The sequence below is a fragment of the Pteropus alecto genome, unplaced genomic scaffold, assembly GCF_000325575.1.
Source record: "Pteropus alecto unplaced genomic scaffold, ASM32557v1 scaffold127, whole genome shotgun sequence".
NCBI lineage: Eukaryota > Metazoa > Chordata > Mammalia > Chiroptera > Pteropodidae > Pteropus > Pteropus alecto.
The window spans coordinates 390,918-416,293 of NW_006440646.1; the positions used below are offsets into that span (position 1 = coordinate 390,918).

The following is a 25,376-nucleotide window of genomic DNA, read 5'->3' on the forward strand; positions in this document are numbered from 1 at the left end:
CCCCCCGCCCGTCCGGACGATGAAGTGTCACTACGAGGCGCTCGGGGTGCGGCGCGACGCCAGCGAGGATGAGCTCAAGAGGGCCTATCGCAAGCTGGCCCTGAAATGGCACCCGGGTAACTGCTCCGCCATCGCCGCGGCCCCTGGCCAGCCCCGGTCTCGCGACCCCTTTCACCCCTCGCCCCGGGGTAACTCCGGGAACCCGGCCGTGCCTCGACATCCCCCGCCCCGTAACTCTCCTCGCCCTGGAAACCGTGCCCGACACCCCGTCCGGCCTCCAGTCCCCGGCCGGGTGGCCTCTGCGCGGTCCTCCCCACCTCCCTACTCAGCCCTCCACCTCCAGGTTTTACTGGAGCTCCGGGCACCCCGTCCCTTTCCAGACGCCACCCCACTTTCCCACGGTTCCTGCATTGCCAGTTGGTGGGGAAAGACAACATTCTAGCGACAACATTCAGCCTCGGGCTTGTCCCTGCAGCTCCGCTTCCCCGGAGCTTTTCCTCGGCTGCCCTTAACTTCACGGAATTCCTGCTACTGAAGTGTAACTTATGGTTCATGTCTTCTTGAAATTAAGACAGAGGAGCTAGGAACAGTCGTTAAAGTAACTTTTCTTTTAGTAGTCTGTTTGATCACACCCTGTATTTAGGATGTTCTGCAGTTAAAAAGTTTTAATTGGGTGTCTTTCCTAGTGGTTTGTATGTTGACTTAGACGTATGCTTCCTTTGAATGTTTTATTTGGTTGTAGTCCAGGCTTGTGCGACTTTTGCGAAGTAATCTGATCTTCCGGACTGGGAAAGACAGTAGTTGAATCTCAGCTTTCTGAGGTATATAAGAGGCTTTCATATTAGCATGAATCAATAAGCACGTTTTATAGTCTCCAGAATATGCAGGTCAGTATCCTGTAGATTCTGAAATGCTAAGACAGAGATCTCAGTCTTCTTGGGAAAACATGTCTTACCACGGAAAAAGTTAAATATACGTGCAAACAAAATAGCACAACAGATATGTAATTGGTAATTGGATGAATAGAATAACGAATAATGCCCCAGGAAGACGGAGTTTTCACTAGGTACTGAGAAGCAGTGAGGCTTCCGCTTGATAGAGGAACCGGGATTTTAGCTGAGTCCTAGGGGGAGGACTGGAATTGGGAAGAGTGAACTTAACAGTATGGGCAAGAGCACGTGGTGGACAAAAGATGTTTGGGGGTCATTATGATTGAAGGCAGTGTTTATTGAAAGTCTGAAAATACGGGATGGGAGAGCTGTCGGAAAGGCTCAGGACCCAAAATCAGAAGGAATGATGTCTGTAATTGATAGAACAAGAAATGAAAGTATGGATTTTTTATTTAAAGTTAGAATGATTACCAATAGAACTAAAAAGATATATAGTGGCAGGAAAAAGGTAAGTGAACTAACTGTTCATCACAGCAGGAAGTCAGTAGCTGTATCCAAAAAAATTAATAAATCCAAGATAGTGTAGAAGCATGTTCTCAGAGTAATAGGGGTTACCATTAGAAATTGTGTTAGGAATTAGAAGGAAGTTAGGAATTTATTTACTCTCTGGGCAGGAAAGTGTGAGGAAGAGGATTAATGCTCGTGACTAAATGCGTATATAATTTTGAGGATTACTAAAACATTTTGGAATAGTAGTTTTGAGATTAGATTGTAAAGGACTTGAATGTTAGGCTAAAGATTGTGAAATTTGTCTTTCCAATAATGGATTGTTGAGGGTGGTTTTAGGAGATCTTAAGAAGAAACTGTGAAGGCAACTGAGAGGACTGAAGAAGGGTAGAGACAGAAGTCAGGGAGATCCCACCTTAGGAAGGGGTCAGTGGGAGGGGAAGGCCGTAAAGACGTAAAGGAAAAATTACCAGATTTGATGATTACTTGGAAATCAATAGCCAAGGAAATGCAAGGAAGAAATATGTAAATGTTACTAAAATACCAGCTAACTACTTTGAAACCAAACATGTTAGTAACTAAATGTGAATATCTTCTCAAACTATCATCATAATTCTTAGTATCCTAAGTATCTTTTGGTTTGAAGATGCTTGTACATTTAAAGGATAAATACTCTCCCAGGAGATGCATGATTTTGATGTGCTTTGCTGGCACATTAATTTGTTAGTCTGTCAATCAACAAGTGTTTAATTTTATTCTATGTGCGAGGTACTGTGCTGGATGTTTTTGAGTTTAAAGTATGGGCTTTGCTTCCCAAAATAATATGTTGCTCAAGTAGAAAGGCTGCCCATTTTTTCATTGTTAGAAGGAAAGAAAATGCCTGTTTTTCTTTTATTGAGGAACTGAGAATAATTTCTAGTAGGGTCAACAGTACTTACTGCCCAGTGAGATCACTCCTTGTGAAGGGCAGTCTCAGTAATTCATCCGATGACTAGTCTTTGAACAAGACAGGAATGGTCCCTTCCCTGCTGGCCCTGCAGTCGTTGGAGTGACACTGAGAGGAAAACAATTTCAGTCTGGTGAGATGAGGGCAAATAGGAGGTGCCTATGAGCACGCGTACCCACCTGACCCGGTTCCGTGTGGGTCGGATAGATGTGCATCCCTCAAGAAGTGACCTCTAGGTCAAGATCTAAAGCAGGAATACAGAGAATACAGGTGGAGGGAGGCAAGAAAAAGCATGGCAGAGTCCAGGAAGGGGAAGGAGGTGAGCATGGCCAGGTAAATTGGAGCCAGGTCTTGAAAGGTGTGGTAAGCTGGATTTTAACCTGAGAGCATTGGGAAGTCATTGAAGAGTTGGAAGCAGGGGAGATGATAGGTTTGTGTTTTTCAAATATCTTTGTGGCTGTAGTAGGACAAATGGATTGGAGCAGGGAAGATGGGAGTAGGTAGAGCAGGAAGTCAAGTACATTGAAGTCACCCAGGATGACAGTAGGACCTGGAGATGGAAACTCTGAGCCAGGTGCCAAAATTCTCAGTGACTAAGGCGGAATGGTTGGGAGGTGAGTAGACAATGAGAAGGAGGAGAAGGTGGGATTGCCAAATGGTCTGAACCCAAAGGAATGCTAATTTATCTTTGGGGATGAGTAAAGGGTCAGTGACCACGAGGATGCCAGTTTCAGCATCAGACCTGCAGAATGAGGGCTGTGGCTGAAGGAGCCCGAGAGGGAAGCTTTGCAGGAAAGCAGAGTTCTCAGGGAGCCTGGCTTCAGTTAAGGCAGGGCTCAAAAGGCTAGATTCATAGAATTTTCTAGAAGGTACTGTAAAAAGATTTGTGAAGGAGTGGAAGAGGGTGCTAGGGGATGAAAAAAAAGCGCACAAAATATTGTGAGAATGCCTTTTAAACTTTGATGACCGGATTTACGATACCTTGGCTTTTGTATTTGCTGAATAATAAATGTGGGCTTTCCATTTTTTAAATTAGTGGTTTTTAACTTCTTGCTTTCATGCATTTAGATTTGAGTTCAACCATATAGTCAACTAGTTCAGGTATATTTAAGTGAAATAAAAAGCCATATGACAGATGGAAAAATTATTTAAGAAAGAAGGTTCAGTAAGAGATCAGATCGTACGTTCAGGTAGTACATTGATAGGTTTTATGTGCTTAAAAGCTTTAGTTTTCTTCAGACTTCTTTGAGGGAAGAAAGAAAGGAGTGGGAAGAAATAGGATAACAAAGTACAGTACTGGTTAAAAGGTGAAGAAGAACCTCCCCAACCACCCCCAAATAGTCAGCTTTTTTGTTTTATGTGGGAAGATTTATTTGCTGGCTTTTTCTGCCATTCTGCTTTCATTTTAAACTGTGCTTTTTTATTCATCTGACAAACATTTTATTAATGATTTGATGAAGATAGAAATCATCACTATTTTTAGCTGAACTCTTACCTTGAAAGTATATCAGGATTATGTTCAGCTGCAAGTGATAGGATGCTAGCTATAGCGGCTAAACCAAATAGTCGTTTTACTTTTCTCACATAACAAGAAATCCAGAGGTGGCCCATCTTGGTAGCTTCAGCAGCTTGATGAAACTATCAAAGACCTTATCCATCAACCTGACTAAAAGGCTTGAGTCCTTGTACCTAGTGTAAGCAGTTTAGCGCAACCATAGAAGTTTATTGCTCTTGCATGTGGAGGTGCAGAGGTAGGCAGGGGGGAGCCCCAGTATAGCAGTTCTCCGTGAGGTCCTTCCACTCTCTGCTCAGCAACTCTCAAGTGGTCTCTTTCTCATCATCCAGAGTGACCTCTGGAAATCCCAGGCAGCAGAATGGAAGAGGAAGGGATAAAGCAGGGACAGAGTGTGTGCTAGTTGCCTTTTAAAGAAATTTCTTATAAAGTTGTCTTAGAATACTTTTTCATGACAGGTCATGTGGCCATGCCTAAGCTTCAAAGGAGCCTGGGAAGTGAAGTCTTTATTCTGGGACCAGGTGCCTACCCTGAGTCAAGGTTCAGTTATTACTGAAAAAAGGGGATAAGCTAGCAGTCTCTGCCTCAAGCCTCATAATCCACCTGCACGTATTCATTATGCCCTGGCTTTGGGTGGGACATGGGATGGGTGAAGGGCCTGAGGTGAGCACCATCAAAGCCCGTCTCTTTCATCTGGAAAACAAAGCCTTTCCGGGGAAACTTCACTTGGTAGACATGTGTTTATATCTGATTGGCTAAAATTGGTCACCTGATAACCCCAACTTCAAGAGACTGGGGAGGCGAATTTTTAACTGGGTACGTTATCACAGGGTTTTGTTAGGATGAAGAAGAGAATTGATACTGGGTAGGCAACTAGTAGTATCTGTCACAGAGTGGTAATCAAAATCTAAAATAATTACAGTAGCACTGAGTGTCCTGTACTACCTAGAATTCAGTTACAACTGGACCACAACAGATAGAATTTGGCAGTATTAGTTGGAAATGGCAGAAAACCTAACCACAATGGTTTAAAGTTGTTTTTTTTTTTCCACCACAAGAAGTCTTAGAGGTAGGTGTCTGCTAGCATTGTTTCAGTAGTTCAGTTATGTCACTGTGAATCTCTTGGCTTTTCCTTCACGGTCTCAAAATGGCTACTGAAGTTCCAGCAATCGTGTCTCCATAGAAGACAAGAAAAAAGAAGGAAAGAAAATACACTACTATAACTCTGCTTTTGTCTCATTGGTCAGAACTGTCACATGGCCATTCCTAGTAGCAGGGGTGGCTGGACAAGCCCAAATACTTGCTTATCCAGCCTTCCTAGTGAAGGCTGCAAAAAAAAAAGTAGAGAGTACTGGATGATCTTTAGTGTCTGCCACAGAATGGATTAAGTCTATTATTATACAGCTATCGGTTGGCTTGTCAGTAATATGAAAAATACTTGAAACTTTGTCAGCTATAAATTCAGAATGACAGTGTGATATTGTTGCTAACAGCTAATGTAATTAGCTAGAGTGATTAAAAATAGTGTTAAGAAAAGGAAGTAATGAATGGCTCCTTGACTATCAGCGACTGCCTTTAACTACATTTGAAGTGGAGGATTATGGCATGCTGTAAGAAATGGCAGTATGTAGTCCACAGAAGAGGCGAGCCGGGAGATGACCCATTGGCTGTGTTCATGTGGGCCGTACCGTGAAAGGGGGTTTAGACTTACATTGAATTATTTCTCACATACAACTAGGCTACAGGGATGGAGAATTTTTTTACTTCTTACAATTTCAAGGGAGTATGATTCTAAAATAATATCGAAAGTTTTTGTGTTAAAGCATCATAGTTCAAAGAGCTATGGCAAATTGCTACACTTGAGAAAGTATTGTCATTGTTAAGTTGTTGAGCCAAACATAATCTAGCGCTAAATAATAATAGTTTTTCTATAGCTGTATATAGTTCCTTCTAAAAATAAAATGTATATTTCCATTCGTGGATGTCCATATTGATGCTCAGTAGTGTACCAGGGCATAGGGAAAAGCATGAAATCTACTCAAGCAGATACTGAGATTCTGATCATCAACTGTCATCTAGTATCTTTCTGCTTTTCTTTAGTTGTTTTTCTTTGTTTTATACACTCATCTATTTATGGCATTTGTGATGGGAGAGGTCCCTTTTAGAATCTGTCCTCTACTTTTTTGATGACTAAATTTCTGTGACTTTATTTTAACAGATAAAAATCTGGATAATGCCGCAGAAGCAGCTGAACAATTTAAATTAATACAAGCAGCATACGATGTGTTGAGCGACCCTCAGGAGAGAGCATGGTGAGCATTACACTCTCCCTTCTGTCCTAGTGTACTTCGCTGGGAAGAGTTGTCAACAGAGGGTTTTTCACAAAAAAATTAATACCTCAAATGGTTTTTGGTATGTTCTGAGGCTTCGGTCACCTATTCATTATATAAAATGCAGTGTCTGGGTAGGAAGGAACATTAGAGATGATTTCTCCAACTACTAGATTTCGTAGGTGATGAAACAAAGTTTGGCAATATTAGATTTAATGTTGATACTTACGAAGTGACTGCTCATTAAATGGAGTCTCTTTGGTATATGACAGATTTACTAATGTCAGATAAGGAAGAATGTTGACTTGTCCTTAAACAGATATAGTGTTGTAAATACAAGAATTTAATATTTTCCCAAGAACTACTTTATATGAAAAAATTGAGTTAAGCTTCTACATCTATGACAAATACTTTTACTACTGATGACCTGATAATTTAACATCATTTCCAAACAAAAATTTTGATGTTGAGTTTCATATTCTGGATGACCTTTTTGTTACCAAAAAAAAAAGTTTTTAAGCCTTGACATAAGTGTGCAAGATCCTGCTGTTGCAGAGAGCAGGGGTGCTCAGCATTACTGTGCAAGTCTTCTGCATGTGAGACTGTGCAGTGATGCTGGCTGTCGAGAGAGAAGGGCTGTAAAGGAAATTCTTATAGAATTGTCTTTTATACGAAAATCAGAGTCTTACATTTCTCTCCTCTCATGCTTTTACCTTCCTTTGGGAACTTAGATTTTTTTTCCTGACCTTTTCTCTAGCCTCTTTTCTGGATCTTAGGTTTTTCTGTCCCAAAGATTCCCTTGTCTTTTTATTTAAGGCTCCTGCCTATTAACTCTCCCATTACCTAGAGGCAGTGCTGTTCATAGGCTGGGAGCCTGGTCCTTCCCGTGCAGGAAGACCTGGTTTTGAACTCAAGTTTTGCTGCTTACTGGCTTCGTGATTATGGACAACAAGTTATTTAACACCATGGAGCTTCAGTTCCTGTTACTTGAGGACAATAACTAACTTTACATCATGAGGAGTAATGGCATGCGGATGAAGCTCCTAGATTATTTACATAAACATAGCAAGAGTCTTATTCTGGTACATGCTGATAAATCCCGAGTCCCAAATGTATAATCAGTCTGTGGACCAGATTATGTCCACTACTGTACTATTCAGTAATGTTTCTTTCCTGTTAAAATTCTGCCACCTTTCTGGGCGAGTCATGGAAATTGCCTGACTTGCCAAACTCCCCTGTTCATATGGGCTAGTACTGTATAATTCCTACAGTGTATTAGAAGTTGCAGTCACAGTTTTAATCAGCAATTTTGTGAAAGATTTAAGTCTTTTAATTTTTAAAAATTTTTTTGGTTGTGGGTTGGACACATTAAAATGTACAATAATAACATTTTGGCTATTTCAGAGTAAGGAGTCCTTTTGAATCCTTATGTATTCAGCCTTCACTGATGATGCTAATTTTTTGTTGTTGTTTAGGTATGATAATCATAGAGAGGCTCTGCTTAAAGGTGGGCTTGATGGAGAATATCAAGATGACAGCTTAGATTTGCTTCACTATTTCACTGTTACCTGTTACTCTGGTTATGGAGATGATGAAAAAGTAAGAAATGAACTTACTCATAATTCTTTATCAAGCACTAAGACCCTCAAGTTCAAGGAGAATTCTGTAATAGAAATTGAAACAATGTTCATTTTGAAAACTAAAAAAACACTGCCTTCGTATTTAAACTGTCAGCCTGTAAAAACCTCCAGTGGAAGCTCAGCTGCACTTGCGGTGATACCTTGGGGCCGTAATTCTTTAATGTTAAAGGTTTTCATGTTACATTTTTAAGTCTTATTCTGTGATTAGAGCACAAAAGTATTGAGAATTTGTGTTTCTGCGAACTGTTTTTAGGGCTTTTACACGGTGTATCGTAATGTTTTTGAAATGATCGCAAAGGAGGAACTGGAATCTGTGTTGGAAGAGGACGCCGAGGGCTTCCCGACCTTCGGAGACTCGCAGAGTGACTATGACACGGTGAAGGGGAACTCCTTGCGTTTTGCAGTCGCCGTGCATCAGGGTGTCTTCCCCCATTGCTTTTATTTAAAAAAAAAAAAAAAATGGATCCTGGTTCTCAGGCCCGCCCGGCGACTGTCTTCCGCTCTCTCCCTCCCTGATCACCTCCCACTTCACTTCTCCCTGCCTACTGACCATGGTCTCATCCCATCGGTTTTCTCAGTAAATTCATACAGAAGTGATTTATTCTGTTAAAGCCTTAGAAAGACTGTCTTCTCCTTTGACAGTAATGTTATAAATATGAAGGAAGAAAGAGGTTCTGCATCACGAATGTTTGCTGCCTCGCTCTCTCCCTCCCTGATCACCTCCCATTTCACCTCTCCCTGCTTACTGACCATGGTCTCATCCCATTGATTTTCTCAGTAAATTCATACAGAAGTGATTTATTCTGTTAAAGCCTTAGAAAGACTGTCTTCTCCTTTGACAGTAATGTTATAAATATGAAGGAAGAAAGAGGTTCTGCATCACGAATGTTTGCTGCCTCACTAAAAATAATCTAAATAAGAACCTAGCATTTTCCCTGTTTTCTTCGTCACTAGGTAGTCCACCCTTTCTACGCTTATTGGCAGAGTTTTTGCACTCAGAAGAACTTTGCTTGGAAAGAAGAATATGACACACGACAAGCTTCTAACCGCTGGGAGAAACGAGCCATGGAAAAAGAAAACAAGAAGACTCGAGACAAAGCAAGGAAAGAGAAGAACGAGCTCGTGCGCCAGCTGGTAGCTTTCATTCGTAAAAGAGATAAAAGAGTGCAGGCTCATCGGAAGCTGGTGGAGGAGCAGAACGCGGAGAAGGCGAGGAAGGCCGAAGAGATGAGGCGGCAGCAGAAGCTGAGGCAGGCGAAGTACGGAATCTTTTCCAAATACGGGGGCGGGGTCGACAGTAGAGTCCTGACACGATGCTTTCATGTTGGGCTAAACCGTCATCCTGGCTTCATCCTTTTTTTAAAATCCTGCCATTAGACCATGGTTTTTCATTTACTGTGAAAAAGAAATTGAATTTTGAATTGGATGTTTTCCTTCCTAGGCCCTTTATGCTTGAGATCTGTTACAGACTCTGTACAACCTAATACTAAATAACGTTGACTGAGCTTTCAGTCTGTACAAGGCCCTGCTCTGAGGGCTTTTCCCACAACACTTCTGTGAAGTTTTGATTTTTAGAGGAAACGAGGCAGACAGGCCCAAGATCAAATGGCTGGTCAACCCCAGGGGTGGGACTTGGACGCCGGGAGTCAGTCCAGTGCCCTTGCTTTTAACCGCGATGCGGTATTGCCTCTTGGTCAGTATAGTCTTAGATATTTAGTTCACTTTGGTGCCTTTAAAGTTTTGTTGTTTTGAGTTACTATAAGAACTTTGTGTCCAGAGCATTGTAGCATTCTTTAAAAAAAATTTCTTAAAAATTCTAATTGCCCCACCCCTCATCTTTAGAAAACTAGCACTTGACACTTATGAATTAAAGTCACCTGAAGACAATAACGTGCTCCGTTACAGGTTTCAAAACCTGTTATCTATTAGAGCAATTAAAATGAGCCACAAAACCGATTTAAGTGACTTTGTTTTAACTTGGCACAAGTTTTAAGTTTGCAAACATCGACAGCTTGGGAGGAAGACACTCTTTAGGGGATGGATTTTAAGCCTAAAGAGTAAGCAAAACCAGTGCGAGTGTGGACACTGTGCTGTTTGTGTCTAGACTGGCGGAGCAGTACAAAGAACAGAGCTGGATGACGGTGGCCGACTTGGAGAAGGAGCTCAGGGAGATGGAGGCGCGGTATGAAAAGGAGTTCGGAGATGGGTCGGATGAAAATGAAATGGAGGAACACGAGCTCAAAGACGGACAGGATGGTAATGCCTTCCATTCATTAAGAAACTAGAAATAAACGTTTTTGTGCTCAGGGATTGTGCACTCAAGATGCTTACGGTACCAGTAAAGGGGCTTAGGGAATGGGGGAGTGGATAACCTGGAGAACACCTGAGTTCCAGGTGATTGTTGCCAGTTTTCACGTTTGTTTATTTTTCAAGTGAAGGCTGGAAATCTGGATTTTTATGTGACTCATGTCTCCCAATTTTTAAATGTAGATATTTAAAATGAAAGATAATATTGTGTGGGCCAAGGAAAGGTAGTCTACTGAAGTTGTCTAATTCTGGTAATTTGATTAACAGAGTCTTTTTCTGACCATGTTTTAAACAGTCTGTGCTTCTGGCTGTATAAATATATCAACAAGTGGGCATATTGACAGGTATGATTGGTTATTTTAAATGCACTTAAGCAGTAGGTGAAGTTTTAATAGCAGCTCTTTCTAGGAAAGCTGATATTGTACAGGAGGCTTTGTGGTGTTTGTAAGTTCTTCCTCTCATTTCTGACTTTGTAGCAGGGCTCTTGGTGTGCTGGAATGTTTACAAATGTGCTTTTTCAGACTAACAGCCCAAATGATAAAATGACAGACTTTTATTTATTCGAAATGGTTAGGAATTAAAATATTTTATTCATGAGTTAAAAGTAGTATGTGTGAAGTGCTTCGAAAATTATAAAGCACTCTATAAATGTGAGGTGTTGTAATTAATATAGAATTCTACAATTTAGAAAGTGCTTTCACATACAAGATCTAGTTTGGTCCTCCATAGTAGCCCTTAAAGGTTGTTTTTGTTCATAGAATTAGCTGTATTTTGCTGGTAAAGAAACTAAGACTCTGAGAAGAAATGGCATATGCTTGAGGCCATAGGACCATTTTTAGATTCAGTTTTTGACCTGCATTCTTTATTATTTGATCAAATTTTATTTCATGTGTACCATATATTGAAAGCGTACACATAATTGGAAGATAATACTCATAAACATTGGATTATTTTGGTCATTTCTGATTTCAATGAGAATGTTCTTCAGAATCATATTAACATCACTTATAAAAAAACCATACTGTAGACTATAGAACAGATACCTTGCGTTCTTTATTGCTCCCATAAGAAGTCCCAAATGGCACTCAATTTACTTTTTTATTTCTTATCAAAATAGAATATGGTATTATGCAAAGACTTTGAATTGAGCTTTTTGGTTGCCTAGATTTTTGGACTATATTGATAGTAATTATTCCATTGTAATAAAACTTCAAGTTGATAAAGTCTGTAAGAACAATGCTAAACTTTACCTGTAATATGCTGTCTTTTGACCTAATACTGATGAAATATCATAAGCTAAGTTTAAGCATTTGAGAGTAGATTACAGTTATAAATTTGTTTGTACCAAATCTTGCTTAAGAGGTAAACTAAAGAACTTTGTTGAAAAACCTGCTTCTTGGTAGAACTATGAAAGTGGCATTTGATTTTCTAAACTTACCTCGCACCCAGGATTTTGAGAATTTTTTTGTCTTCTAAGTAGACTTATGAAAAAAACTTAAAACGGAAAGTGATTTTTTTGACTTATTTATCCTTTATAATTTAATGCTGCTTTTAAAAGGTCGACTTAGATCCTAATAACATTTTTGGGTATTTTTTTTTTTATTTTGGTAAGGAAATAAACATTTTATTTCTAATTTGTGTGCAACTTTAGATCCTTACTAAAGAGATATAATTTGTTAACATGTTTTAGATTTGGGTTCTAATCAAACAGGCTTCTTACTATAGGCTTTCTTCTTACAGGTAAGGATAGCGATGAGGCCGAGGATGCAGAGCTTTATGATGGCCTTTACTGCCCAGCGTGTGACAAATCTTTCAAGACGGAAAAGGCGTAAGTTTAATATCTTTGAGCTCACCTTTTTTTTAAGGTGAAGTGTAACACTTTGAAAGTCCTAAAAAGGTAATGCTTGGAGCAGTCAATCACTAGGCCTCGCGTGTCATCTTGGGGGATGTCAGTCCAGCAGGGGAGGAAGGATATTTTTGCGAGCAGTTGTAAGCCTGTTGTGCTGATTCTCAGTCATGCCAATATTCCTATGTAATAGCTGCTTTTTAAACATGTCAGCTGTCTGCAGAAAGAAATGTTTCTTGTTTTGGCAAAGAAGGCATAGTCACACAGGCAGGAAGGCTGCACCAAAGGTAATGATCTCTCGCTGTTGTCTGCAGACTCCCTTGCAGACATCACGCGCCTGTAAAGGCCATTGCTGCCAGCGTAGGAACTTTAAACGTGAAGTGCCTCTAGTGTATTTGTTGAAGTGGAAGGTCTTTATTTCATGGGAACAATGACTAAGAGAAATTAAAAAGTGTACTGTTTATTATGTGTGCTGCCGAAGTGAAGCACAAAAGGATACTGTTATAAAGGGGGTAAAGAATGTGGGAGAAGATGTAGAATCAGCAAGGGAAAAAAGACAAAACATGCAAAAAGTGGAAAGGAGACCAAAGGCTGACAATGAGGACGTGGGCGTCAGAAATGGTCTTGCTGTGAAGCCCCGAGGGGAAAGTCACTGAGTAGTGAGAAAAGGGAGAGGCAGAGAAGGTAGGAACAAGCAAGAAAACAAAAGCAACAATGAAGGAGAATTTTAAAAATTATTTTTTATTTGGAAATGTCAAACTTATACAAGTCGCAAGAGCAGACTTTGGAGCACCTGGTTCACTGGTTTTTTTTCCTGATTAATTCAGAGTAAGTGGCATACATAATTCTCCTTTACCTCTAAATATTTTTGTATATATTCCTTAAGAATACGGATATATATTCCTTAAGAATAAGGATATTCTCTTACATAATCACAGTCAACTTCAGGAGATTTGTGACATTGATATGGTACTTTTATCCCGTTTACTGCCACATTCTCCTTTCTCCAGGTGATCCTTCACTAATGTCCTGTATGGCCTCTTTCCCACTTTGTTATAGGCTCTGATCTAGGGTCATATATTCCATTTATTTGTTTAGTCTCATTTAATTTGGACCAGTTTCCTTGTCTGTGCCACTGATATACCAGAATACCGGTCCTAATAGCGTTTTTCTCATTTGGGGTTTGTTATTTCCTCATGATTAGATTCAGGTTGTGCATTCCCAGCTGGAATACTGTATAACCATGTGTCGCTCTTAGGGTTTCGTATCTATAGGCATGTAATATCTGTCTGCCCCTCATCGGTAGTGATCGTTTTGATCACCCAATCAAAGTGTTCCGCTGTAAAGTTAGTATTATTTCCCTTGCAACATGTATTTTTTTAGAGCATGTTTAATCTGTGGGGAACATTTTAAAACTATGCAAAATCTTGCTCCTCATCAAAATTTTCTTCCCAGATTTAGCATCCATTGATGATTTCAGCTCATACCAGTCTGCATTGTGATGGTCCCCGAATGAGGCTTTTTTTGGTTCTGGTGCTCCTTCTACATCATTAGTCATCGTTTGGCCTTTGGCTATAAACAGGAGCCCTCCCTTTAACCAATTTATCTGAATTGTTAGTCTGAATTTATGAATTCTTTTCAGTATCTTATAATTTATTACTATTCTTTTCATGCTCAAATTTTTCTAGATATGGTTAGTGAGAGTTCCTTTAACGTAGCTCCTATGTCCTTTTGACACATTCCAATCATATTTTTGAGCATTTAGTTTCTGTCACAAGATGTTCCAATTTCTTTAAGGAAGGTTGATTTGAAGGAAAATTTTAGTGGGAAAGAAGAGTAGCAGCCTAGATTAGAAAATGAGATAAAGTCGATAGTGACATAAGCTTCCTCTTTTCTAGTCTATCTAGCTTTTGTAGCTTAAACGTTGTCACCTCTGTTTTGTAAGGTGTTACTGAGTTGTCTGTGGGGCACTGAAATAGACATTGCTCAGAGTTTTAGAGGGGTAGAAATGTGTCTGGACTCACATGCAGGATGGTGGGAATGAGCAGGGAGAATCCTCTTGAAAAGGGGAAAGACAGCTGTTGAAAAAGGCAAAAGGAGGTAAACTACTCAGACTTCAAAGCCTCATGTCACCATTTCTCCAATCCTGGTGTCTTCCTTTTAAGGTTAGAATGTTGTTTTGTAATTTTCCGGTGATCTCTTGAAACCCACAGCATGACCCGGAACATCTAAGCGCTTAGCAAATAACTAGTTATTAAGAGGAAACAGTGGAGAAGTTTTGAATTTTAAGAATTGGAAAATAAAAATGATAAGAGAATTTGACCAAAAAAAAAAAAAAAAAGAAAAGAAAAAAGCAGGGAGAAAATATGTAGATAAAATGCCAGAGGAAGGGGACAATGCTGGGTCACAGGAAAAAAGCAGTCGTGGGCTGCCAGTGTATTTAAAGCCTAGAAATACTGACAGGGCTCCGTTTCTTTTTATAGTATCCCTAACATTTTGCTTAATCAGAAAAAAAGTAAATTTTAACTTGGTCTCACTTACCCAGTAGCACTTTTGGGCACATATGACATAATCCTGTTGCAGTTACTCACATCAGATTGTTCTTTCAGCATGAGGAATCATGAAAAATCAAAGAAGCATCGGGAAATGGTTGCCTTGTTAAAACAGCAGTTGGAGGAGGAGGAAGAAAATTTTTCAGGACCTCAGACTGATGAAAATCTGTTGAATGCCAATTCTGAGGAAGAAATGGAGGATGCACCAAAACAGAAGTACTTCCGAAAATGTCACTAGACATACTTATCCCATTTAGAGACTGCATTTAAATGCTGTTTTATCTCAAAGAAGTTATTCTTTGGTCTACTAATATCTGCACTTCTGGTTAAAAGAACTTTATAGTATTGAAATGGGTAAAGACATGAGGTCAAATATAATTTTTGTAGACTATATTATGACTATTTTAAAAGCAGTTTTATGCTTAGGTAATTGATATGCTAATTATCAATTGAACCACTGTTATAATTTTCTGAAATGATAATGTGAACATTTTCTTGTCTTTTTAATGTTTTATGATATTAAGTAATTTATTCTCTCTGTGTCACTAGTGTTTTCAGTATTTTTTCTTTTCACTTAGTGTTCACAAAGAACTATTTGACATTTTGATTTATATTTGTTCTTAGGCTTTCTAAAAAACAGAAGAAAAAGAAACAGAAACCAGCACAGGTATGTTAAAAAGTTTTTTTACCATGAAAAATTAAATACAGTGCTCTTGTTTATTCAGTATAATTTGTATTGAGAAGAGGGTCTTTCGTTCTCTAATTTCAAGTCGATTGTAAATCATTAAAAGGAGTTGAAAACATTTTATCTTTTCAGCACATCTCCTATATGTATGTAGCTAATTTATTTAATTATCGTTGTCAGTGCATTTAAGAATTTTGCATGTGGAATTCCGTTCATAAAAATTAGCTGAGTGACCATATTAAAAAAATATCTGGACAAAGGTAGAGTCAGGGTTTTTAAATCAAGATAATTAAAATAAAAAATGGGGACTGGTCATTGTATATCCAAGTTTGTTCTAGCAACAACATAGATGAAATTTTGCAAAAGGAGCATTTGGTTAGAAACTTGCCATGATTGTGATTATTGGGAAAATGTATTTTTATATTACTCAGAAATTTAAGTAGTTTATTTCACACCTGAGATCCAGTGATCCAATTCAATCTCTGTTTTAAGAATTACAGCCATCCCTCAGTATCCATGGGGGATTGGTTGCAAGACCCCCGCAGATTCCAGAATCCACGAATGCTCAAGTCCCTTGTAGAAAATGGTGTACAACAGTGCATGCGGTTGGCCTCTGCATCAGTGGATTCCCATCCAGGGATCAAAAATGCTGCTTTCGATTCTTGGTTGGTTGAATCTAATGATACAAAACCTGCAGGTACAGGGGCCCAACTGTACTTTTAAAAAAAGGTATTATGCTTATATATATGTGTAATACAAGCTTGTGGATGTTTTTGAACCTATAAGAACAAAATAAACTTGTCCTTTTTATAAAGGATATTTGGTGGTTCTAAAGGGAATGGAATTGATGTCTGCCATTTTGATATAATCTGATTATATTAGCTTATGTTAAGTAATGTTAAATATAGTTCTTTTTAAGAACTGAATGTTTTCAAGAAAACCTAGGTTACACACTAATAATTTTTAATAAAACTTTAGATTTGGCTTATTTATCCAAATGGTTATGATATATTTGATAATTTTTATCTATCTCATTCCAAAAATGATACATGACACGAGTTAATTACTGTTAAAATTGGAACTTTTGCTTCAATTATTAAACAACATAGCAAGTTTTATGTTCTTTCTATAAAGTCACTCATACCATCTTCTACCCAAAGACTATAGTTATTAGTTTAGAACACTTTCTCTCTCTTGTGTGTGTTCCAGAACCACTAGAATAAAGACAAAATAAAATGGAGAGCAATTTATACCTAACCCAAGCCTATCTCAAGTCAGGAAAGATAGATCCTAAAGATTGCAATAATAAACACATTTTGTATCCTTGTATTGTTTTCCTACCAAAGAAGATGCTTCAGTTTATCACCCATTTTTCCCCACTACAGCCATATTCCTCAATAATACCTCTTGTTTCTGATTTATCATTGTATCGGGGGAAAGCCCCCATTTAGACCTAGTTTTACGTAGCACTTTTCCTGATATTCCTAAGTTCTTTTTGAAGAGGATGGTAATATGGAGACATGTACAGGTGGATGAAAGAGCAGGAAACAGCACCTGCTGAGAATCGTGAAACTTCAGAATGGGAGAGTTTTCTGTATAGTCAAAAAAAAAAGTTGCATAAGCCAACAAGGATTGTAAAAGAAAACGCCCGAAACTGAAATTGAATGTAAACAAATGACCCTGGCTGACAGGAAGAATTAATCCAAGAAACTTTTGAACACAGTACTCTGAACACCATCCATGGGACATATTCTAAAGACAAAATTAATTGCAGGGAAAAAAAAAGCAAATCTTGAACTTTACTTAGATATTTTGGAGGTATTGGTGTAGTATTTTGGAAACTGTTTTGTGTGTGCTACAGGATAGAGCAAATAAGTACAGTCGGCCCTCTGTATCCACAGGTTCTTCATCTGCAGATTCAAACAAACATAGAATTGAAATATTTTTTAAAAATCCAGAAAGTTGATTCCTAAACAATACACTATAACAACTATTTACATAGTACTTATATTATATTGCTATTATAACTAATCTAGAGATGATCCGAAGTAAATGGGAAGCTGTGTGTAGGTTACATGCAAATACTATGCCATTTTATGTAAGGAACTTGAGCATCTATGGATTTTTGGTGTTTGTGGGGGTCTTGGAACCAATTCCCGATGGGTCCTGAGGGACGATTGTAAATACATAATGGTGTTGGGAACCAGATTCTCTTGTGTAAGAAGGGAAGCGCAGAAGTAGATTGAGGGGAAGAGAAGAAGACCACTGTTACGTTGGATTAGAGTTGGAGATATCAGTATGAGCTCATTTAAAAAAATAAGTGCATTAAAAAAAAGTGCACTAGCTGTGTACACTGTGAGGGCCTAGAAGCAGTGACACCCCAGTAGCAGCGAGCATGCCTAGTGTATACATCTTCTTCTCTAAGTCTCCAGTGAAGGAGTCAGGGTTTGGTCCTTGAAGAAATGGCTAGTTCCAGGGTGGGACAGAGAAAATACAATGTAAACCCTATAAACTAAGAAAGTATTCAAATTGGCTGGGATACATCAGAACCACCCCAGAGTCAGCTTAAGGGCTTGCCACATTTGGGAAAATTTGAGTCATCAAAAAGAATAATAGTGATAGATTTTTACACATTGATTTGTTTTTAAAAAGTTTATGTATCTCTATTGATATATTGAGCCTAAAAAGAGAGTTGGAGAAAGGATACAGACAGGAAAGTGTCATTACAGCAGAATAGAAATTAGTACCAATGCAAATGGCAGTACTAATAAAAGCAGAAAATCACTGTTCTGCTGTAATAAATGGTTCATACAAGAATCGTTAGTGGGTACCAGACCCACTAGGTGAGTAGGTACCAGGGAACAAGGTAGTCTCAAAATAACACTCTGCACAGTACTTACTAATTCAAAAAGGAAAAAGGAAATGTCTGGCAATACCATTTGACCAAATGATCAGACTTTAATCACTGAAAAATGGGACAAAGATACTGAGATGGGCACAGCGTTATCTTTACACTATTTTTGCTAGAAATGTTTAGTCTGAATCTAATCATGAGGAAACAATCAGACAAAGCCAATCTAGAAGTCATTCTACAAAACAGTCATCAAATCTTCAATATCATGAAAGACAAAAAAACGAAGGGGTACTGTTCTAGAGTAAAGGGAATTAGAGAGATATAACAACTATCTACAACTTAAGATCCTTGATTACACCCATTATCAAGGGTTACAAAAGATGACATGATTGGAATGTGAATACGGATTGTGTAACAGTATCAGTGTTAAATTCTTGACTGTGAAGAGAGCATTGTGAATTGGAGAAAGGTTTTGTTCTTAGACGATAACTGATGAAGTGTCATGATATCTACCTGCAGCTTTCACAGTTCATGGGAGAAAAGTGTGTGTGCAGAGAATAAGGGAGGAAGAGAGGAAGAGAGCAAACGTGGCAAAATATTACTCAAAACAAAAAGAAAACAATTGCACTTAATGAAGATAGTTTGCCAAGCATCTTCCTTTTATAATGCCTGTTGTTTTTTTCTTCTTTTTTTTTCCTGACTATAAAAGTAATAGTTGCTCATTGCAGATTATTTGGAAAATATAGAAAAGTATAAATATCATTCTAATTCTGCCTATAGATAGTACTTAAATTGTAATCAGATGTTACATATAAACTTCTCTGTTCGATTTTTGCTAGTATGTTGTATTTTTCACATAATCGAATCAATTATCTTTGGAAACATAATTTGAAGAGCTTCATAATTTTCCTTTATATATTCAATTTATTGAATATTTGGTTTCTTTCCAGTTTTTCACTAATTATTTCTGTGATCCTTCATGTTCTTAAATTATTATCTGCTTTTGTTTCCTGAAGATATAATCCAACTAGAATGCACAGGACATTATCATTGTTTATTATAGCTATTTGGCGATATAACGTGACAGTATTATAGTATTTATTTTGTAATGCATGCATGTTTATTACCTAGAGTTATGATGACAATTTTAATGAAAATGGAACTGGAGAAGGATTAAAGGTTGATCCAGAAGATACTAACTTAAATCAAGACAGTGCCAAAGGATTGGAAGATAGTCCCCAAGAAAATGTCAGTGACACAGAGACTGTCGAACTGTGTGATGACCCAAAAAATGAAGCAAAGAGGTAAGTCGGTGCATGTTTTTTTCTACTTACTTAATATTGATAGTAAGGATATCTTTTTATATATCAAACAGAATCTCTTTTCCCATGATTGATGGAGGTACATTAGATATATCTGTGTCTTGTGTCTGTCCAGACATATGTTCATATGTATACAGATGAAGTGTGTTGTAAAGAGAATGCTAGAGGAATGTGCCCACAGACATTTCAGCAACATGGCCGAAATCAGAAAGAAGTCACTCTGCTCCAGTTTGTTTCCCTTATCCTGTGAGGTCCCTATTTTGTCCTGGACACTCACATGAGAACAAGGCTGCTGACGAGGCCAGGCCCCACCTGCTGGGAGCATCACTAACGGAATCTCCACGCTTGTGGCAGTTATCCTGTGTTCAGCCCCACAACGCGGGCATCAGGATATATGTCCACAGCTTGGGGCTTTCCTGCCCAAAGGAGTCCCGAAATCCTGATGCTGCACCAGGCCATCGGGGTTGGCGAGGGGAAGGCCTAGGGCAGGGGAGATAGCATTCTTTTTCCTCTCTTTATCTGACATTTTTGTCCCCATCCTCCTCTGTTCCTCTAGAATGGAATAATTTCTTATTCCTCGAGGAAAGCTCTGTAGAGTAAGTAGCCTCAGGCTCCTGTCATAGGGCCATGTAAAAGAGTTCAAATGACAGAGTAAAGTGGGAATGTGATTGAAAATGCTTCACACTGGAGCAGCAGTGGAGGGGCGAAGTGAACTTAGGGGTTAAGGACTTTAGGTGGCACAAATGAGGGAATTGCGTCCTGGAGGCCTTGCGTAGGGCTACAGCTGTAGGAGAGGGAGACAGGGAACTCCGCAAACTGGTAATGTGGGAGCATTGGAGAGTTGAAACCTGGATGGGGAAGTTAGACACCACTCTGATGCTAGGTGTTCCTTCCCGTTTTACGAATGAGGAAACTGAGTCTCAGGTAAGTACTTGCCCAAGAACAAAAGCTGGTAAATGGAAGAGCTGGCGTTTAATCCCTATCTGCCTGACTCTTTGAAGGCACCAGATTAACTAGCTCCGTGGAGCCTAAGTGATCTGTGAAGGTCCTTTGGGGGCTGCTTGGTGGGCATGAGGGGTAGGCCAAAAGATGGGGCCTCAGACACCTGACCATCTCTTTCATCTAGAGCTGAAATGTTTTCATTCGTTTTCCATATTTCCTCTACATGGGAATTTATTTGGAATTCAGTAAAGAGTTCTCATTGCTAAAAGTTAAGACTTTGAATTCAGGTGATGTCTTCACTGCTGAGGGGTGGCAGGGCTGGGATGGATAGACACGCGCGAGCTCACACACGCACACCACTGGGTGTCCGGACTCCAGTGCCTTTCTGCAGGACCCCCCTGGTGCTTCTGTACAGGGCACTGCTGCGGGCCACCTAGTGAGAAGTTCTTCATTAAAAAGCGCGGATCTAGAGTACTTTTTATTTTTTGATCTAGAGTACTTTTTAAAAATAAAGCCTTTAGATATTAGCCTCAGAGAGATAGCTGCTCTCTTTCATAATGTGATAAATTACCTTCCAGGAATATTATCCTAAATTTTCTTGGATATATTTGTGGCATATCTGTGATGATACTTTGTAAATTAGCAAATGTTAATCTGTAGCCTTTTATGCCATTGTGTTCATATCTTGAGGCTTTCAAAGCTGTCTGCATACTACAGAATATTCTGTGACACTCCTGATCTGGGTCTTTTAAACGTATAGGCGTACCTCACAGGTATTGCGGTTTGAGTTCCACACCCCCGTGGTGAAACAAGTCATAATCTTTTTGCTGGTGGAGGGTCTTGCCTTCAGTTTTTAAAAAACACAACATCTGAACAGCACAATACGGCGAGGGATGCCTGTATAGGCCTTTTAACTTCATAGACTCTAGGTTTCTGCTTGAACAGTAGTGTGGCAGCATTATCCTAACTCATTCTTTATAACACATCCTGTCTGTGCTGTACATACAGTTGCACTTGGATTTTGCCCTGAGGATTTGGTTAGCACAAATGAGGGAAAGTTCAAAATGAATCAGGAAAATTAAAATTCATATAGAAGATTTAGAAGAATGTTCGGGAGTTAAAGTGGAAGAGGAGGAAACTGACTGTCCTGGCTGGCAGTTTCTGGGTTAAAGGGTTCACGGGGGAAAGCTCACCAGATCATCAGAAAAGACATAATCTTTTAATCAAAGAAAATTCTTCATGTTGAACAAATTTAATTTTATGAAAAGTACATTCCAGTGTCTTTATTTTTCTCATTCTGCTGTGGAACTGTTGAACTGTTTGATAGGCTGGATCAGGCTCAAGAGGTTGTGTTTTGGGGAGCCACACGTAATGTCAAGAGTATTTGTGAGTTCTGCTGGTCGGCTGTGAAAATGATTTGCTTCAATAAAGGGAGTATTAAGTGCTTTGCTTTTTAACGGAAACACACCGTAGAAAAGTTCAGAGAATTTTCAGGGTCTTATTTTATCTTATGTTTCAACTGTTTTAAGTAAATCTTTTAATTTTTGTGTCAAATTTGATTCTTACTGAGATCTCTAAAGTTGCTCTTTAAAGCTATTCATTTGATATGTGAAAATAGCCTTTAAAGTGCATGTCATTCTTTTGAGTCGTCTTGGGAGCATGATGACAATTAAAAGGGGTATGTTATTATTAGATTATGCTGAATTCTTTTATTTATTTTCCAGTGTTTCTAAACCCAAAGGAAAGAAAGCCAAAGATACAAAAAAGTCTGTCAAAGTACCTGCTGAGCCACAGACGATGGTAGGCCAAAATCATACTGACATCTCTTCAGTAGACTTGTTATTTAAACAGTAGAATCTATATGTTTAATTCTGATTCTGAAGACGGAAGTGTGTGTTTGGCGAACCCTCCTGTCCCTGCTGCATAGGTCCACACGGGTCCACACGATTCACACAGATCCACACAGTCCACACAGGTCCACACGGGTCCACACAGTTCACATGGGTCCACTCGGTTCACATGAGTCTACATGATCCACACGGGTCCACACGATCCACACGGGTCCACGACTGTCTCTAGATTTCGCACAGGTCCACACAGGTTCACACGGATCCACACGGTTCACATGGGTCCCCACGGTCCACACAGGTCCCTCGGCAGTTTTCCTTGACAAATGTAGAATTTATATATGTGCTACTGCCATTTTTCTTTTTTAAGGTAAGAAGTAGCACATTGGAAATACCAGCCTGTACCAGAACAATTACTATTCTGTTTTCCATTACTTTGAAATCTAAAGCCTTGGTCTAGTCCATCCGGTGCATGCTATTGAATGTCTTGGGACTTTTTAGGTTCATAGTGTCGATTAATGGGAGTTAACCTCCAAGAACGGCCGCCTCTCTTGAGCCTGTCTTGGTAGCTGTTCGTTTTGTTAAGAGAGATCTTTCTTTTGCAATTGTTTAATGTTTAATCTCGACATGAAAACATAAAACACTGCTCTCAGATAATAATACATGCTTTTATTTATTATTTCCTTCTCTTCTCAGAATGATGTTCTTATCAGCTGTACAACCTGCCATAGTGAATTTCCATCCCGGAATAAACTTTTTGACCATCTGAAGGCCACAGGTCATGCAAGAGCACCTTCATCATCATCCTTAAACAGTGTAACGAGTAGTCGAAGCAAGAAAGAGAAACGTAAAAACAGATAGACCTTCTGCCAGCGCTTTTTCTTTTGACTGTCTCTAGATTTTGAAACCAAAAACTGAACTGAAATCATCTAAAGAGTTAAAATTTCAGTGATCTGCAATTTATTGCATTGTGGAAGATTATTTTTTATCTTGTAAAAATATTTTTTTTGTTTAATATATATATTTTTAAACATTTCATTAGTGATTGAATTCTACTTTTGCCATCTGAATTGACTTGAATATCTCAGAACAGGTAAATATTGTAAAGTATACATTCTTGATTTATGTTGGCTCATGGGGACAGAAATGTACAGGGAGAATTAAATTATTTTAACACATACAAATGCCCCTATATGTTTTATTTTGTGAATTTCACATTAAGTATTTTTATATGATTGATTCGTTGTTTTTGTATCTTGTATTTTGTTATGCTTCATGATCTGTCAATGATTCCAGATCATTTTAAAATCATCATAGATTTTTTTCCACCTGATACCATGACGCCAGTTCTAATTTTAAAGTAATTTCTAAATAATCTATTATTGATTATTTTTTTTCCCCTCAAGGACACTAATAGGTGCAAACTAATGGAACTTATCTGGTTATGTTTCAAGAATTATCTCTTTTCAAGATATAATTACATTAATTTGAGATTTTTACTGGTAGTTATCAACAAGATATATCTTTTGGCTTTTCGCTTTGAATTGTGGAGGTGGAAGCAAATTAATTTATATGGCGCTTCCTCCTTAGGCACGGTGACAGCTGTAAAGCATAATGGATCCAGGTAGCAGATGGTTTAGAATTTATACTGACTCTTTAAGACATATTTTGCCTTGGTTTTTTTCCATTCTCTATTTTCAGAAATTTTTATTTTGTTTTTTACATCATTCAATGGAGAAAACTTTTTTAATGAAAGATTTTTGAACAGGGCTGATATTTATGCCATCTATTCCGTAGCAAAGACGAATATTAAATCAAAAGAACTATGGAGAATTCTTACATAAGTGAGTGTGATCAAGTATATGTTTGGTGATGAGTCAATTTTTAGAGTGGATTAAGTGGGCAATTCTTTTAATTGGTCTTGAAAATAACTTTGAACTCACTAGCTTGAAATACAGACTTTCTGTTCAGTGAAGTTGTTTCTCTTATATCCTCGAATCTTCAAATGGAGGAGTCTTCAGGCATGTATAAGCTCTAAAATACCGGTTTCTGATGGCAAGGTCTTTTCTGAAGCCTCAGGGATAGTGTTGACGATGTGGGTCATTCTGTGTGATTTACTTGAAAATATGCTTTTATACCTTAATCGTTAATTTTTTCTGTTTAATTTAGAAACATGTATATTTTTTTTATCTTCTTCCCTTTCTCTCTGTAACAATCACAAATGCTTCCTAATTGTTTTTTCCCTCCTTGGTCCCTTCAGGGGAAATGTTAGTCATTTTTCTATCCTAGACCCAGGCTTCATCTGAACGCTCTCCACCTTCCTCTAATTTGAATTAGATGAAATGCTCGTAATTATGAATAGAAATATTAATGAATAAACGGGCATATTAGTTGCATGTTATTGTACAGTAAAAAAGTAAGAAGCCAGAGACTGCCCTGCAGATGCCCTTCAGGCCTTCCTTGCTTCCTCTTGTGCCAGCCATTCAGGTGTTTAATTTATTTCTGCGTCATGTGAGGATCGATTGGGGTTACTTGTCACTTTTATTGTGATTGTCAGAAATCAACCATAATTTTTAATGATCTTCATCCATCGTGATTGGAATTTAGATCTCATTTCTGATTCTGAGTATGTGATGCCGCGAAATCATTTAACTTCTCTGATCTTAATTTTCCTTAACTCTGACACAGTTCTCAGCATAATATTGTCCCCATTTATCATACAGTATTATTATGAAGGTCAACACAATAGTATATATGAAAAGTGCTTTGTAAATACAAAAGCTTTATATAAAATGTTGAATTTAAATGAGTTAAATCTTTTCCAGTTAAAATATTTGCAGACAGAAATGTGCATGTTGAATTAAATGTGCATTAAGTTTTGTAGGAATTTCCTTCCTAATCTACTTCTAAAGAGAAAATAGAAACATATATTATGTCAAGGGTAAAATATTTTGCGGTGAATCACAGACATTCGATTTCATTTGAGGCAAAACAAAATGTACTAAAATACATAAGCACATTTTACATTGATTTCATTAAAGGAGGAATTCTGTTTCCTTTCCATAATTCATTCAATGGTGCCAAAGCTGGGGTTCTTTATAAAGTCAGTGAGACTTTCCCTATTTCAAAATAGCAAAAGCACAACACAATAGGAAAATGGGACTGAATCAAAATAAAAACTTCTGTGGAACAATA

At 38.4% G+C, this 25,376-nt stretch overlaps 1 protein-coding gene across 2 annotated transcripts; it reads left to right on the forward strand.

Annotated features, from left to right (window-relative positions):
- Positions 1-24,990, forward strand: DNAJC21 (DnaJ heat shock protein family (Hsp40) member C21). 2 transcript variants are annotated; one of them, XM_006917799.3, is made up of 12 exons: positions 1-116; positions 6,075-6,168; positions 7,662-7,785; positions 8,080-8,202; positions 8,781-9,085; positions 9,931-10,082; positions 11,874-11,961; positions 14,589-14,747; positions 15,156-15,198; positions 19,202-19,374; positions 22,059-22,134; positions 22,878-24,990. In XM_006917799.3, the coding sequence occupies exons 1-12, from the start codon at positions 20-22 to the stop codon at positions 23,040-23,042; spliced, it is 1,599 nt and encodes a 532-aa protein (XP_006917861.1). In that variant the 5' UTR covers positions 1-19; the 3' UTR covers positions 23,043-24,990. The 2 variants fall into 2 exon arrangements, with proteins under 2 accessions (XP_006917861.1, XP_024906725.1); XM_025050957.1 differs by lacking the exons at positions 1-116; positions 7,662-7,785.
- Positions 24,991-25,376: the final 386 nt, after the last annotated feature.